This window comes from Aythya marila (genome assembly GCF_965140915.1).
Source record: "Aythya marila genome assembly, chromosome: 32".
NCBI lineage: Eukaryota > Metazoa > Chordata > Aves > Anseriformes > Anatidae > Aythya > Aythya marila.
Window position 1 is genome coordinate 727,634 of NC_139073.1, and position 16,741 is coordinate 744,374.

At 56.8% G+C, this 16,741-nt stretch overlaps 1 protein-coding gene across 6 annotated transcripts in view; it reads left to right on the forward strand.

The window, feature by feature from the left end:
- Positions 1–16,741, forward strand: part of BRD4 (bromodomain containing 4) — a 59,926-nt gene that overhangs the window by 41,675 nt on the left and 1,510 nt on the right. For 4 of the 6 annotated variants that reach the window (XM_082781802.1, XM_082781800.1, XM_082781799.1 and 1 more), the window contains 11 exons: positions 277–476; positions 1,496–1,797; positions 3,065–3,175; positions 10,543–10,595; positions 10,815–11,199; positions 12,286–12,831; positions 14,607–14,719; positions 14,921–15,080; positions 15,192–15,322; positions 15,703–15,914; positions 16,119–16,395. In XM_082781802.1, the coding sequence (XP_082637928.1) occupies positions 277–476; positions 1,496–1,797; positions 3,065–3,175; positions 10,543–10,595; positions 10,815–11,199; positions 12,286–12,831; positions 14,607–14,719; positions 14,921–15,080; positions 15,192–15,322; positions 15,703–15,914; positions 16,119–16,395 (2,490 nt within the window). The remainder of the gene's footprint in view (positions 1–276; positions 477–1,495; positions 1,798–3,064; positions 3,176–10,542; positions 10,596–10,814; positions 11,200–12,285; positions 12,832–14,606; positions 14,720–14,920; positions 15,081–15,191; positions 15,323–15,702; positions 15,915–16,118; positions 16,396–16,741) is intronic. The other 2 variants (XM_082781798.1, XM_082781803.1) reach the window with 2 other exon arrangements.

A 16,741-nucleotide genomic window follows, 5' to 3' on the forward strand; every position in this document is an offset into this window, starting at 1 on the left:
CTGAGGAAGTGAGCGGCCCACTTCTGCCCTAACGGGGAGAAAAGCTGTGCCAGGCTCTATAAAAAGATTGCCTCCTTCCTGTTGCAGAGGTCACGACACTTAAATATACAAAAATCAGGGTGCTGAAAAGCTGGAAGAAGTGACCTAGTTAGTAGTAAAAGATAAGAAAGCACAGGCGGTAGAGGAAGATGGAGAAAAGAGAGAGAGAGGTGATTAATTTGGAGAGAAGGAGGTGCTGGGCAAAAGTATCTTGATCTTTGTGTGTCTGCCTCTCAGCTTAAAGCAGTGCATGAACAGCTTGCAGCCCTGTCCCAGCCACAGCAAAACAAACCAAAGAAGAAGGAGAAAGACAAGAAGGAAAAGAAGAAGGAGAAGCACAAAAAGAAGGAAGAACTGGAAGACAGCAAGAAAAGTAAAGCCAAGGAACCACCACCCAAGAAAGCTAAGAAAAGTAACAGCAACAGCAGTACCTCCAGGTCAGCCCTGTTTGTGTCCCATCATGTTTTGTTGCGCTGAGGAGCATGACACTTGTTTTGTTTTTTTTTTTCTGATAATTAACTTTCTTACACGCAGGATTCTTGAAAAGTAACTCCTGTGCCTTTGGTAGGGCTGGCTCGCAGCAAGGCCCCTCGCCTTCGTGCTGGTGCGATCGCTTTGCGTCGCGGGCACGAGTTCAGCAGCAGCACCTGCTCGTGCTGCTGTGTATCGGTGTCTGCCTGCTCGGGCTGCTTTTAGCACGTTAAGTACGGGAGAGGAAACCCCGCAGAGTCGGGCCGCTGCATCTCAGCGCCCTGCGTTCTGTAGTTTTCCTGCCCCTTCCTTTTGTTGGAGCTGGAGGTTTTGAACAAAGAGGTAAGGTGCCAAGAGCCGAGTATCTGCTGCTTGAACGGGATGGGGATGTTGTGCCTCGGTATTGAAACCTGGGTGAAAAGGAGGAGTTTGGCATATTTAGCTGAAACGGGATGAAATTAAGGAGTTGTTGCTTCTTGTGAACATGTTTCCTTACGGATGCTGGCTTCTGCTTCTGCCTGCGTGCAGCCTACAGGGAGATTGTGCTGCCCAAGTGCTGCTGTGGTGTCAGATTCCACGCAGCAGAAGCCTTTCCTGCAGGGAAATGTGCAGCATCAGTTGGGCTTTCGTCCGAACGGAGATGTGAAGAATTAACCTCTGGAGCTGCTCATTTCTGTCTAAGTTGAGGGAACATTGGATGGGTAGCTCAGACTTGGATGCCCAAGGGGTAGCAGGCTAAGCATCCCGCATCCAGCCTCGTGGCTGGGCTGGAAAATAAGAGGATGCTCTTTAGGATTGAAAGGAGACGTGCAGAGAGCTCCCTCCTGCACCTCGTGCCTGGTTTGTTCTCTGTTTGATGCCGCAGCAGTAGTTGTAAAATCCGAGCGACGTGGTTGTTACGTGATGTTAGAGCCAAGCAGCTGCTTTGTGAAACGTCTCTGTGTTTTGATGTGCTCTGTAATAACATTTTATAATTATTCTTAAGTAGTAAGAAGGAGCCTGTGACGGTGAAGAACAGCAAGCCCCCTCCAGCCTACGAGTCTGAGGAGGAGGAGAAGTGTAAGCCAATGTCCTATGAGGAGAAGAGGCAGCTGAGCCTGGACATTAACAAACTCCCTGGTGAGAAACTGGGCCGAGTTGTCCATATCATCCAGTCAAGAGAACCCTCGCTTAAAAACTCCAATCCCGATGAGATTGAAATTGACTTTGAGACATTGAAACCCTCCACGTTACGGGAGCTGGAGAGATACGTGACATCGTGTTTACGGAAGAAGAGGAAACCTCAAGGTACCTGTCAGCCTCAAAGCTGTTCCCCTCGTGTTCCAGCCGGGTATTCCCAGCCGGGTGACAGATTTGCAGAGAGAGATGTTGGTTTTTATGCTAAAATGCTGGTTTTTAGGCATTTTATATCCTTGCTCAGTGAAAGAGAGGAGCTTCTACTTCTCTTGGAAAACGAGCAGTGCCACCACAGCGTGTCTGTTAAATCCCGCTGCTGGACCTGAATCCAGCTGCTCTGACACGAGGCTGCTGATCCTCGGCCTCCCTCTAACGTAAATATTTTCTTCCAAATCCTACCGATACGAAGCGTGCAACGTGCTGCCAGTTGGGTGGAACGGCACCTGCCGTTTCAGCCCGAGGCAGGCTGTTTTTTTATAAAAACCACAGGTGCTCTTTCTGACGAGCAGCAGCCTCGTGGTGGGGCAGGGGAGTGGAGGCAGGTGGGGGGACCACGAAGCCCTGCAGGGCACAGGGCTCGCTCTGAGCTGCCTGCTCTTGGGGCTGAGGCTCCCGACCTCACCCCTCCTCTCTGCCAGCCTTTTTATTCCCCTTTTCAACATCCTCGTTTATTCACGGCTGAGGAACTGATAAGCATTTTGGTTACTGGAATGAAATCTTGGGGGATTTGAAAGGAATCTTCTAGTTGCCCATGGGCAAACGGAGGGGGGAGGAATCACAGTGTGCAATAAACCAGAGTGGAAAACAAACCTACCCAAACCTTGGGAGCTTGCTTCATGCTCTTGCACCCGATTAAAACATTTAGATAGTTTTATTCTGGTTTAGCAAGTTGTAAAGAGGTACAGCAGGGCCCGAGGGCTCTTCAGCTGTAGCACCCCGTTTTTATTGGGGTTTGAGCTATTAAAATAGGCAGCTGCCTACTTCCCACTGCCTCAGCCACCTGTCCAGCTGCCTACCTGGGCCAGGAAGGTGATGCAGCTTAAAAAAAAAGAAAAAAAAAGTGAATTTTCAGCAGCAAGAACCCCCTGCTGCTTGGCACAGCGAGCTCGGGGTGGCCGCGAGCAGCAGAGAGGAGCCTGGGTTCAGCAGCAACCCTGGCCTGACGCGGTGGGAGGGGAAACCCCCATCATTTTCTGCCCCTTTTAAAACCTCCAAGGGCCTGCTGCAGCCCGGCTATTGCAAGTCAGAGGTGGGAATAAGCGCAGCAAAACCAAGGGGGTTTGCCACACAGCGGTCAGGGAGGAGCACGCAGCAGGAGGCAGGGTTCTTGGGGGGCTGCTTCTCCTTCTGACGCTCTTGTACTGTTGTCTTGTTGCAGCAGAAAAAGTGGATGTAATTGCTGGTTCCTCTAAAATGAAGGGGTTCTCGTCCTCAGAGTCTGAGAGCACCAGCGAGTCGAGCTCCTCCGACAGTGAAGATTCAGAAACAGGTTAGATGCAGCTTATTTAAAGACTCAGTCCTATACCTGTTTTCTGTATAAATAAATATGTTTTCATTACCGGCTTGGTCTTTAATTTTTTGTCTTTGTAATCAAACCAATGTACCCAGCGGAGATGCTGCATGTTGCCCGTCTCGGGCCCTCCGTGTACAACTTGGCAGTAGTGCTGTTGTCTCTGGCAGTTCTCGAGCGCTACGAGATATTTTCATAAGCTTTCCTTTCTCAAGTTGGATGTGGGCGCAGGAGCCAAACTGCGGCATGTGCCAAGGTAGCTCTTTGTCTGGCTGATGACCTAGATTTGTATTTTTAGAAAGCCGCTCTATTGTCCTCGCGGGAGGCACGAGGCGTTCTCACCAGGAACGCTTGTGCAACAGAGCAGTGCGCTGGAGAAAGGCTTGGGAGACGTGCATTATTTGTGTAGAAGAGCCTTTTTTTACGGCGTCGGGCAGGTCTGTGTAGAAAAAGTAGGGTAAAAACTTCCAGGGCAGCGTCCGCTCTGCGTAGCTCTGTGCTTCTGCCTTGGTACGACCTCAGCCTTTCGTCGTTTGGGCTCGGACGAGGCTGCCCTCGCCCTCTCGTGAAGCGTTGCTCTTTCCTCTAACATCTCTTGCTGATGTTCCCTGCTTGCTTTTACGTCAGCAAAGCCGTGCGGTCGACTAAAGCTCTTTCCCCCTCTAGCTGCTAACCCAGCTTGGCCTCCAGAGGTGTCCCCGGGCTCTTCCCAGCGCGCAGGTCAGCAGAAAGGCTTCTGCACGGCCAGGAGGTGCACGAGGCAGGAGATACCCTGCCTCCTCTTTCAGAGCAGGGCTGGCTCCGTGGCACAAACGGCACCAGAACCGAGCAGAAATCCTCTCGCCATCCTGCCAGCCTTCAGCCTCGCGTTCTTTTGGTAGGAGGAGAAAAGAAATGCACGGGCTGGAGGCTCGCGGATCTGCAGCTCTGAAACCAGCAGGGCCTGAGAGCTGTCAGAAGGCTCCTCTCTCTCTTCCTTTCTCCTCCAAAAACGCAGCAGCTGGGATTGATTGGACTTGTGTTGGAGCCAAGCTGGCATCAGTTCCCGTAAATGCTTCAGTTTTTAAGGATGTGTGCGTCTGGGATCATGCTGGAGTGTGCTATCTTTTAACGTGACATATGGAGGTTGCATGCTTTTGCCTACTTCCATGTATTTTTAGTAGGATCTGCGTGGATTTATTTATTTTTTTTTTGAGGAACTTGCAAGGTTTTGTTGCATTGGACTAACTCGTAGATGGCGATTGGAAGGTTAAATCTGTCGGTGACAAATTCCCAGAGGGGAAGGGTGACCCGTGCTCCTTGGCAAAGCAGTGAAACAAACCGGCCGTGTTTGTGCTCGTAGAAAATGCTCGGGCCACCTATTTCCATTGATTTCCTCCTGCCTGCAGCCCTGCGTGGCTTTGCCAGGGGCTTGGACCCCCCCTGGCCGTGTTGGGCACCGCGCGTGTTCCCGAGGGCCGCGTGGCTAAGCTTGTCTGCAGTCCCAGGTGGGACAAGAGCTCTGAAAGGGCCGTGTTTTGCTGCGAGCAGGCACTGGAGGGGACAGGCAGAGCTCTAAACGAAGCGATTTTAATAATTCTTAGGGTCCAGAGGGCTCGTGATGGAATAGACCGAAGCAGAAGCGAGTGCTTTTCTCCCGGAGGTGGCATCTCCACGCGGCCCTCCCAAGGACGCCGCTCGCCGTCTCGGGTCCTAGAGCTGCAGCGTGGTTGGGGTTAAAAGGGGATCTTAAAAACCATCGGGTTCCAGCCCCCCACCGTGGGCAGGGACACCTCCCACTAGACCCAAAGTTTCATCAGGGGCCGTTAAGTGGCCGACCCCACCTGAACCCGGGGTGCCGGTCCCGTTTCCAAATGAAACGTGGAACCAAAAAAATCGCCCGTGGAGACAAATCTGACGAGGGCGACGTGGTGCTGGTTGGAAATTCGGTACCAAAACAGTGCCCAGCCCTCCCCGCTAAAGGAATTAGGTGGAGATAATTGGGAGCTGCGCTTGTGTAACAGCATCAAAGCCTTCCGCAGCCCCAAGTCCGCTCCAGCTGACAAAACCGGCCTCTGATGAAACTGAAAATGCTCTTTTTTCTCCCAAACCGTGCCTGGTGACGGGGCCATAGATGCAGAGAGGGAGAAAACAGTTTGCAGGTAGAAGCCCAAACCTTTGGATTTAGAAGAGAACTGCATCAATGATGTGATGTGGCAAACAGATGATGATTAAACTCCTTTTTTTTTTTTTAGTAATTTACAGCCAACGGGGCTTTGCTTTCCTAAAAAAGCCAAGCCTCCCCTCCCGATCCAACACCACGAGCTGCCGAAAGCCCTCGCTGGCAGCGTGGCTGGGTGCCTGCAGAGCCGCTTCGTTCCCTCTAATTACCGGGGCCCTGTTTAATTGCTGGGGGGGGGGCTGCACGCTTCTGATGTCGTGCTTTCAGTGACATCACAGCCCTGTCCTCGTCCCCAGTCCCTCTGGACCTTGGAGCAGGATGAGCCCGTTCCTTTTTGCTGTTAAATATTCCTGTATTTATCCCCATCCCCCTTTTGAAAACTGGGGAGGTGGAGAATTGGGTTTGCCACTTTGTTTGCTCTCCGATTTGAGTTAGGGTCAGGCATCTCACCAGCTTTTCTGTGTCTTTTTTTTTTTCTCTGCCCACTTCATTTGGCTGCCGAGCTGTTGCCCGGTGGGATCCCGCCGTGGGTTTTGCGCAGCAGGCGTTGGGGATGTTCAAACCTGACGCATGCTGATGCACGACTTCTGTTTTACCTCGGTTTGCTCTTGCTTTGAGAAAAAAGCCGGGCAGGCTGTGCTCACGGGTGCAAGCAGAACTAGATGCCATCAAGCCATCAATGAGAATTAACTGCAATTAACTGCGAACGCTGTCGAGTTGCTTTGAAGCTACACGCAGCTTTGCTGTCGGGCAGCGCTCTCCCACGAGCTGCCTCTTGCTTTTTGCGGCCCAGAGCTCGTAAGACGTGGGTCCTTTGTTCGTGGATCCTTTTTTCCATGGATCCTTGTTTTTTCTTGGATCCTTTTCCTCCTGCTCACTTACGAGCAATGTCTCCAGCCCTCGGTTCAGTTGCCAGCAGAGCGTGTTGTGTTTATTTAAGTCGGGAGCGTTGCTCTCCTCCTCTAAACCCGCAGGTATGGTGATACTCTGAAAGCAGGAGGCTTCAAAGGGGGGGGAAAAGCAAAATAAATACAGGCTTTGTCGTGTAGGAGACGAGAGCGAGCAGCCTTTGCCTTAAGCCCTGCGAAACCAGCGGTGCAGAACGAGAGGGTTATTCCAGTCTAACTCGTCGTAATTAGCGCCCAGGTGCATGCAAACGACCCCGAGCTTTTGAGGAAAGCAGCGTTGGCTTTTACACCTCTCAGGTAGCAGGAACGGCCTCTTGGGTTTCGTGTTTGTGGCTTTTGTTGTTGTTTTTTTTTCCCCAAATCTCCCTGTTTTAGCGAGTTTTGAACGAGATCCAAGCGTGTAGGTGCGTGAAGGCTTCGCTTAAGGCACAGGTGCAGTGGCAGCGGTGTTCAACCCAGGGCTGGTGCAGGCAGTTTGTTAGTAAGGAATCAAAAACCGGGCTGTGAAATGGGAGAAAAGCCGTTTTTGGGCTTTCTGCAAGCCCGTGCTTGGGGCTGTTTCTGCCTTTGGGAAGAGAGGAGCTGACGTTAGGCGGTGTGACGAGGCAGCGCGGCATCTCACCGCTGCCAGTGGCTCGGGTTTTGTAGTCACAAAGTTAGTCTTGGTGTCCTCCGTGATGCTCTCCTGCTTACTCAGGGTAACTTTTATTGACTCGAGCGAGTTTTTATTTAACTCTGGACCCATTCTGTGGCCTCGAGAGAGGGCTGGTGCTGCCATGGCCGAACCGTTGGTTGTTCGAAGCGTGTTTTTAGGATTTGCTTCTTTCTGCCCCCTTTCCTGGGCTGTTTCTTGGGTGATCCAGCTGGGTGCCGCTCATTTTGGCACCACGAGCCCTTCCCATGCTTCTATCGCGCTGGTTTTGCCTGGATGGCAGAGGGCAGAGAGCTTCGGGTGCATTTCAGCCTCGTTTGCTGATCCCGCAGCTCCTGCTCTCCCCCAGAACCCCAAATCCCCCTGCTTTTCCCAGAAAAGATTCCTGCCTTTTTTAGGAGCTCACGGGCTTTGCTGCGGCTGGGAGGCTGGAAGGGGGAAACCCAGGCTCAGGTTTTCACCTCTGGTGCTAAAAAACCACCCAGACCCGATGCCAGGACCCCTCGGCGGGGCCACAACCAGCCCCGTGGTCCCAAAAACTCTTTGAGTCAGCTTTTCTATCCAGGAGCAGCTCTTTTGATAAGCAATAGCCTATTCCCAAGTTGTTTCTCGTGCCGTTTTCCTTAAATTCGGGTCTCTTTTAGCCATTTGTTAAAATGTTCTTCCCGGCTGAGCCGTTTGTTCTGCCGCGTGTTATTTCCCTGCGAGGCGCAGGGGGGGTGGGATTGTGCTCTTTTATTGGAATGTATAACTGCATGTTTCTTCAGCAAACTTGTAACTCTAGCTCTCTCGAATTGCACCAGTGTGAACTGTTTGAAAGTTGGAATGGATTTGACCAAGAATGGACTGTTTTCGTACCGTTTTTATTCAGATTTCTTCCAGTTAGTGTTTTATCTGCTACAAAGAATTACTTTATACAAATCTGTTTATTTTTATATCTTGTCTGCATGCTTTTGGATTATAACAGCCATGTAACCACAACCTCCTTCCAAAAAGAAAAGAAAAAAAAAATGTATAGTTTTTTTTTGTTCGTTTCGTTCTGTTTCTAAATAATAAAATCAATAAAGTGTTTGGCTTGTTCCAGAAAAAATGCACCTTTTGTATAATCCTGGAATCGTAGTTTTTAACTATTTTACGTGGAGGTGGAAGTCTTGCCGCTAGGGTAGCGCACGTTAGGGATTTGCTATTCAGGACAGACGTGGGTGGGAGCAGGAGAATTTAGGGAAAAAACCCTAAAGAGGGGAAGGTGCCGGAGAGCCTCCGGGGAAGGCGTGCGCCCGTGGGAGCCGCTTGGGTGCTGAGCAGCTCAGCCCCATCCTCCTGCTCTGCCAAACGTGCTGAGATGACATCATGGAAACTGCATTCCTGTGTTTTTCGGTGATTTCACCCACGCACACAAAGCAGAGTGGCAGGCCTGCCGCTGTTCTTTTTCCTTCAAGCTCCCAGCTGCTTGGACAGGGCTCTTTTTGGGCACAAAACCCTTTTTTTTGTGTGTTTTTTTTTTTTTTTTTTTTTTTCCCCCTTGGGGAGGCCCCCGCAGCCTCGCTGCCGGTTGCCCACCGGTTGCCATTGCGCCAAGCCAGTGGAGGATGCTCGGCTGCCCGTCCTCAGCCAGGGCTCGGATCTTTTGGCACCTCTGCAGTTGGCCGTCGTGCCGGAGAACGCTTCCATCGAATTGTGGCGAGCTCGCGACGCCGAGCGGGACCGGCGCCGCTTCCCAGCCCAGAAACAAGCACACACCGGGAACGCCGTGCGCCCTGCCTGCACCGAACCTCCCCGCCGAGCAGCCTCTGTGCATCCAGGACGGTGGGGAAATCCGCGAGCATCTCCCCAAAGAAGCGATGAGAAAAGGCGCCGGCTTCTCAGCGCTGGATCCCCGTCCGTTCTCACCATGTTCGCTTGGTCTGACCTCACCTCTGGCCCTCGGGGTTTTCTCTTTCCTCGTCTTTCGGCCTCGAAGCCGTGTGGGTTGGTGTCTGCAACCCGAATTAGAGAGAAGCGCTCTTGCCACGATGCTCGTGTGGCTTTTTTCAGCCCCAGCCCGTCTCCTTCAAGGACGCGTCTTAGTTGCACGCCACCCAACGCTTTTCTCTTCTCTTCCTCGATACCCACAGTCTGCACTGCACCTTCCTCCAAGTTTCAATTCCTTTCCCTTCCCTCGAGTGCTTTTACCCCAGATAAGGCAGAAGCAGGGCTCCTTGCAACCCCCCCATATCACAGCTTGCCGTGGGGCTGGGAGGCTTTTGGCCACGCAGCCCCATGGCCGCGTAGCCCTAGGTAAGTGGAGCATCCACAGAAGTCGCCCATTTCTCAGCTGGTCTTGCTTTTCCCCGCATCCACAGCCACTTTTCCCTTTGACCAGCTTCCACCCACGAATTCATCCCTGTATTTTTTGCCCTGGGAGGGCGAAATCTCCCAGAATTGGAAATGGCCACCACGCGCTCCCTTCCACTGGATCTACAAGCGTGGAGATGTCCAAAGGGGCTCTGCCACCTTCGTGCACCCACATCAAACAATTCTTGCCTTCCAAAGGACTCTTTGCAGGCACGTTGTCTGCAGCAGGGGCTGGCACTTCTGCTGTGGTCGGTGCCCTGAGCTGAGATTTTCCTTTTCTTTCCGAATTGACATTTCTTTTTTGCTTCAGCCTCATCATCTGCAAAATCAGAGCATGTTCCCTTTGCTTTTGGGTGTTCGATGATGCCCAGATCTTTGTGCCCTCATCAAAACGCCTTCTACTATACCTCAACCCAGGAGAGGAAGAGGAGGCGAGCCTAAAAAATCAGCCAAAAAAAACGGGCAAGGCTGATTTTGCCAGGGTTGTCTCAAGCCACCTTTGGAAATGGCGTTGGGGTCGAAATTCCCTCCCGTGCCAAGCACGGCTGAAATAACGCCACATAAGGCCAAAGGAGTCGAGCGCTGTCAGGCTGGAATTTGCCGCCGAGGAATTTTTGGCTGGATAACCCGATATCGGACAAATGTATTTCTGTTGCTTCGCCGTTTCTTGGCGTGGACTTGCAGAGGAAATCCTGGGAAAGGGTGGTTGTGTACACGAACTTAGGCCAGTTGTTGCGATGATCGTGCTTTAAAAATATCTCCGGCTCTCCGTGCAGCACAGGGAGGAGGCGTGAGAGATCACCCTTTGTCCGCTCACACAGACCCAAATCCTCCGGGTTAGGAGGCAGGGTTGCTGTTTGCCTAGCTCCAGTTCTTTTTCTCTCTTTTTTTTTTTTTTTTTTTTTCTCTCTCCTTGTGCTTCCAGCGTCTCTCTCCTTATCTCTGCCTCCGAGCGAGGCGGCATTCCTGGAATAGCTGAGTCTGGTCAAGCACAGCTCCGTTGCTCTCGTGCGCTGCTTTGCCAAAACCTGTGTGGCAGAGATGCTGCTGGAGGGAGGCTCCCATCACGTTGCGTTCGTGTGTGGGTCCTGCAGCACGATGCTGAAAACCCCGATCCTCCCCGGTCCCAAGTGGGGAGCTCAGGAAAAGCCAGCTCAGGGGATTAAGTGGGTTTAAGTGGGTCATAGCAAACCGCTGCCATGGGTTGGCTGCTCTGTTTCTTTCACCGTGGACGCGTGGAGCAGCACAGACCGGGTACTAACATTTGCTCTGTCCCTTCTTCTCTTTGCAGAAATGGCACCAAAATTGAAGAAGAAAGGGCATTCTGGGCGAGAGCAAAAAAAGGTAGGACCCGGAGCATCCTCCCCCTCCCACTGGGCTGGGATCGAGCCCCCGGGGAGCTGTGGGGCCGCGGGGTGTCCTGCCAAGCTGGCTCAAACACTCCAGCCCTCCAGCACGAGAGGCTTTTGCTTTGCTTGGAAGCCGTCCCGCAGCCAGCCGAGTCGCGGCCGTGGGGTCCAATCCGGCAAGGCATTTTTTGGGTAACGAGCGTTTGTTTTGTAGCATCACCATCACCACCATCCACCGGTGCAGCAGCAGCAGCAGCAGCCGCCGCAGCAGCCCCCGCCGCCGCCGCAGCAGCAGCCCCCGCCGCCGCCCCCGCCGCAGCCGCTGCCGCAGCAGCAGCTACAGCCGCAGCAGCCGCCGCCGCCACCGCCCGTCCCTCCGCAAGCGCCGCCACCGATGAAGTCCTCCCCCCCACCTTTCGTACCCGCGCAAGTCCCCGTCATGGAGCACCCACTCCCAGGGAACATGTTCGACACTATGCCACATTTCACTCAACCCATCATGCATCTTCCCCAGCCGGAGATGCCGCCCCATCTTCCCCAGCCACCTGAGCACAGCACTCCTCCCCACCTGAACCAACACGCGGTGGTCTCTCCTCCAGGTGAGCATGGTGTGGGTGCTAGGTACCCTACATTGGGTTCTAGGTAACCTGCGTTGAGTGCTACGTACCCTGCGTTGGGTGCTAGGTACCCCATGTTGGGTGCTAGGTACTCTGCGTTCGGTGCTAGGTACCCCGTGTTGGGTGCTACGTACCCTGTGTTGGGTGCTAGGTACCCCATGTTGGGTGCTAGCTATCCTGTGTTGGGTGCTTGGTACCCCGCGTTGGGTGCTAGGTACCCTGTGTTGGGTGCTAGGTGTCCTACGTTGGGTGCTAGGTACCTTGCATTGAGTGCCAGGTATCCTACGTTGGGTGCTAGGTACCCTACGCTGGGTGCTAGGTACCCCGCATTGGGTGCTAGGTACCCCATGTTGGGTGCTAGGTACCCCGTGTTGGGTGCCAGCCACCTTGCACTGGGTGCTGGGCAGCTTTTTTGGGGTGCTAGGTACCCTTTGTTTGGTGGCGGACACTCTGCATTGGGTGCTGGACACCCTGTGTTGGTGTTGGGTACCTTGCACTGGGTGCCAGACACCCCGTGTTGGGTGCTGGTCACCTTGTTGGGTGCTGGCCAACTTGTATTGAGGGCTGGACACCTTACACTGCGTGCTAGACACCCCATGTTGGGTGCTGGACACCCTGTGTTGGGTGCTGGCACCTTGTACTGGGTGCCCGGTACCTTGTTGGGTGCTGGACACCCCTCGTCAGGTGCTGGACACCCTGTATTGAGTGCTAAACACCCCATGTTGGGTGCTGGCACCTTGTACTGGGTTCCAGGTACCTTGTTAGGTCCTGGACACCCCATGTTGGGTGCTGGGTACCCCTCGTTGGGTGCTGGACACCCTGTGTTGGGTGCTTGCACCTTGTACTGGGTGCCGGGTAGCTTGTTGGGTGCTGGACACCCCATGTTGGGTGCTGGGTACCTCGTTGGGTGCTGGACACCCCGCGCTGGCCACTATAGCCACAAACCTGGGGCGGGAGGAAGAGGAGGGAGCGAGGAAGCGGCCTTGGCTCTCTCCCGGAGGGCGGGCGGGGAAGAGGCCGCTCGCGTCCAGGCAGGCGGTGCCACCGTCTCGTCCCCTCTCTCCCCAGCTTTGCACAACGCTCTGCCTCAGCAGCCCTCGAGACCCAGCAACCGCGCCGCCGCGCTGCCCCCGAAGCCTTCGCGCCCGCCGGCCGTCTCGCCAGCCATCAGCCAGCAGCCTCTGCTCCCGCAGCCGCCTCTGCCCCAGCCTCCCCAGGTCCTGCTGGAGGACGAGGAGCCGCCCCCGCCTCACCACAGCCTGCCTCTGAGCACCAGCCAGATGCAGCTCTACCTTCAACAGCTGCAGAAAGTGCAGCCGCAGACTCCTCTTCTCCCTTCAGTGAAGGTCCAGTCGCAGCCCCAGCCTCCCCTGCAGCCTCCGGCGCACCCCGCGGTGCAGCAGCTGCAGCACCAGCCCCAGCAGAGGCCCATGCACATGCAGCCCATGTCCTTCCCTTCCCACATCCCCCAACCGCAGCCGCCTCCGCAGCAGCATCCGCCCCCGCAGCCGCCGCCGCCGCCGCCGCCGCAGCCGCCGCAGCCGGCGAAACCTCAGCAAGTCATCCAGCACCACCCCTCGCCGCGGCACCACAAGCCCGACCCCTACTCGACCGGTGAGCGGGACTCGGGGCCGCCCGTGGAGAGCCTCGAACCCCGCCGGGGTCGCGTTTGGCGACGCCGGGCTGTGGGGTGGTGGCCGGCACCCCGTGTCCTCCGAGCCCGAGCAGCGCCCGGCGGTCCAAGACGGCGCTGGGCTCGGGGGGGAGTCGCCACGGGCCTTACAAACCCCTCACCAAAGCAGGATCCCAGATTTGGGATCTTGGCTGTGCCGTTGCCAAAAGGGCCGAGTTCTGGATGCGCTCGGCACCCTCCCATAGCACGCTGGCATCGACTGCTCCGCGGTTGTAGAGATTTTAGGGTCGCGCGTCCCCTTCGGGCACTGTTTTCAGATTGCTCCCGGGGAGGAGCGGAGGCTTTGCCTCACCAGCGGGGCCTCCAGGAGCGCAGCCGCTGAGCTGCCAAGGCGAGGAGGGGGAAGGATTTGGGGGAAAGCCGAGGCTGAGCCGCGGCGTTGCCGGCGATCAGTGCTTGGCCACACGCCGCTGGGCGTTCCATGGCCCCCCCGGCCCCGTCGCTGATCCCTTTCCCAGCTCGGTCCCCCCGGGCCGCGTGCTGGGAGGCGCAGCGTGGCCTTTCCCAGCACGGAAAGCATAGGCTGAGCGCTGGTGGGAGCGAGCGAGCTCTTTTGGCCACATCCCACCTCGGAGACCGCGCTAAGCCCGAGGTCTCCATCCCGTTCTTCCCAAAAAAAAGAAAATCGGCTCCTCCCTGCTCCCACTCGAAGCGTCCTGCGGGGGTTGTCTGTGTTGTAACGGAGGACAGGGACCGTGTGCGCGACCTGGCATCCTCCATGTGGGGTGATGCATCCCACGCGTGGCCAGGACCCAGTTTTGGGGCACCCTGGGGACACGGCCAGGGGACACGGAGCGGCTCCGGCTCTCCGGGTTCGCGGTCGTGGCGTCGAGCTGCTCGTTGCTCCGTTTTTGGGGACCACGGAGCTGTGGTTCCCTCTGTTTTGGGCACAGTTTGGTGGCCACGCTGCGTGTCGTGCCGTAACCTTTCCCCCACACACCCTCTGGCTCAAAACGCCCCCCGGCACATGCCCACGCTCCTGCTAAAGACCCCAAAAAGCCACCCACGAGGGCTCAGCGGGGCCGAGGTTTTCCCCCGGCCTCCCACAGCCTCGCACGGAGGCAGGATGAGGGGGAAGCGTTGCAGCCTTGCGCAAGGCTCCGCTCTCCCCAGCGGAGGCTGGACGAGGCTTGGAGCTGGCGGAGCCTCCGCAAAGCCTCCAGCGAGCAGCCTCAGTGGCGGCGGCTCCTTCTTTTTGCTGAGCTGTTGCCAAAAAGGCAAGCTTTTACACGAAACGAGAGGCGGAGCCGCCCGGCGCAGGTTCCCCAAAGCTTTCAGAAGCGTTTCCCAGGGTCGTATCCCCAGGGGAGCGCTCGCCTCCTGCTCCCTTCACCGGGGACGGAGGCACCCAAGGGCGCTGCCCTCCACAAAAGCACCCTCTCGACACCCACTTCCCGCATCGGCGCTGTCTGATTTCAGACTTGCCCACCCTTCCTCCTGGAGGTGGCGGGTGCCTCGGCCTTGCCCCTCCGCTGCCGGGCGCAGGGGGGGGCAGGAAAAATCATCCGTGCGGTTTCTCAGCGCCGCTTCTGCCGGCGGGTGACACCCCGGTGTCCTCAGGATGCTCGTGGTCCCCCCGTGGTGGCCCACAGACGTGTCAGGGTCGCCCGTCGCGGGTCGTGGCGCGCTCGGGGGGGTGATGTTTGGCGAAAGGAGCCTTGCTGCCGCCTAACCGAGTGGTGCTGAACTGTTCCAGGTCACTTGAGGGAAGCCCCTTCCCCTCTCATGATGCATTCCCCACAGATGCCGTCGTTCCAGGGCTTGGTCCACCAGTCGCCACCTCAGCAAAATATCCAGCCAAAAAAACAGGTAAAGGGAAGGCAGAGCCCGCACCTGGGGGGCGCAGCCGGGAGACGTCGCCTTTTTCCCCCCCCCCCACCCCCCCAAGGGCGGATTGCTGGAGAGAGAGAGAGGAGGTTTGCTTCCCCGGGGGACGGGCAGGGGGCTGGCGAAGGGGTAGGGGCAGGGGGTCGGTGCCTGACCCTTGTGATCTGCTAACGTGATCTGCAGGAGATGAGAGCCGCCTCCGTCGTGCAGTCGCAGCCGATGGTGGTGAAGGAGGAGAAGATGCATTCGCCGGTCATCCGAAACGAAACCTTCAGCCCCCCGCTGCGGCAGGACCCTCCCAAACACCCGGAGAGCATCAAGCCCCCCGCGCACATCCCGCAAAGTGAGTCCGGGCGCCCCGGCGGGTCGGCAGGCGAGGTCCCTGGGAAATCCTCCACGGGTTGGCCCCTGGGACCCGCGGCGCGGCCGCTCACGGTGACGCTCGGCGTTGCAGGAACGGAGATGAAGCCCATGGAGGGCGGGCGGCCCGTCATTAGACCCCCCGAGCAGAATGCGCCGCCGCCGGGAGTGCAGGACAAGGACAGACAGAAGCAGGAACCAAAAACGCCCGTTGCCCCTAAAAAGGTACTGGCTGAGCTCAGCACGCTTTTGGGGGGAGGGGGGTACGTTCCTTTGCCTCGATTTTGGAAAATACGCCCCAAAATGAAACGGAGGGAGGCTGAGTGGGGGCGATGCAGCGGGAAGCCACCAGTCAGAGGGAGCTGGTCCCGCTTCTGGCAGGGTGCTGGGTCCTTCCTCTCACTCTTGGGGTAGCTGAAGGCTGTGTGCACCCCCCACTCCAGTGCCCCCAGTCCTCCAGCCTTGAGCCCAGACTGGTTTTTGCTGGGGATTTACTGGTTTCAGCTGCTACAGGGGGTTTGCTGCGTGTTGAGCGCGGTGTGTGCGGCCGCCAGCTCGTCCTGGTGCTGAGCCTCATCCCCCCTAACGTCTCCTCCCCTCCCCAGGACCTGAAAATCAAGAACATGGGCTCGTGGGCGAGCTTGGTTCAGAAACACCCCACCACCCCGTCCTCCACGGCCAAGTCCTCCAGTGACAGCTTCGAGCAGTTCAAGAGGGCAGCGCGGGAGAAGGAGGAGCGGGAGAAGGCGCTGAAAGCTCAGGCAGAACAGGTGGAAAGGGAGAAGGAGCGGCTGCGGCGGGAGCAGGAGCGGATGAGGTGAGGGCGGCTCTGCCGATGCCCTGTCGGCATTTTTGGGTCAAGGGGTTCATCGAGGCTGGCGCGGCGCCATACACACGCCCGGCTGCCAGATTCAGATTGGGGTTGGGGGGGTAGAGAGGACGTATTCCACACCCAGACAGCAAAAGGGGGGTGCTCCGGGCGCAGCGTGGGGTCTCACGGGTGCCGCTGGTGGCGTTGCAGGAGCCGCGACGATGAGGACGCCATGGAGCAGGCTCGCAGGGTGCACGAGGAGGTGCGGCGGCGCCAGGAGCAGCAGCAGCAGCAGCAGCAGCAACAACAGCAGCAGCAGCAGCAACAGCAGCAGCAGCAACAGCAGCAGCAGCAGCAGCAGGTGCCACCGGCCACAGCCTCCGCGCCCCAAGGCCAGAGCTCGCAGCCGCAGTCCTCGCAGTCCATGCTGGATCAGCAGAGGGAGATGGCCCGGAAGCGGGAGCAGGAGCGGAGGCGCAGGGAGGCGGTGAGTGCGGCCGCAGGGACGTGGAGACCGCTCCCCGGTGTCACCTTGGTGCCCCAGGTGCCACCTTGATGTGCCCAGTGCCACATCGGCATCATCCCGGGTGCAACCTTGATGTCCCCAGTGCCACGCTGACACCCCTGGTGCCACTTTGATGTCCCTAGTGCCACCTTGACACCCCCCAGTACCACCTTGGTGCCTCCAAACGCCACCTTGATGCTTTTTGGTGCCGGCTTGACCCTCTTGGTGCCACTTTGATGCCCCCGGTGCCACCTGGACACTCTTGGTGCCACCTTGATGCCCCCCATGCCACCTTGATTCCCCTACTGCCACCTTGATGTCCTTGGTG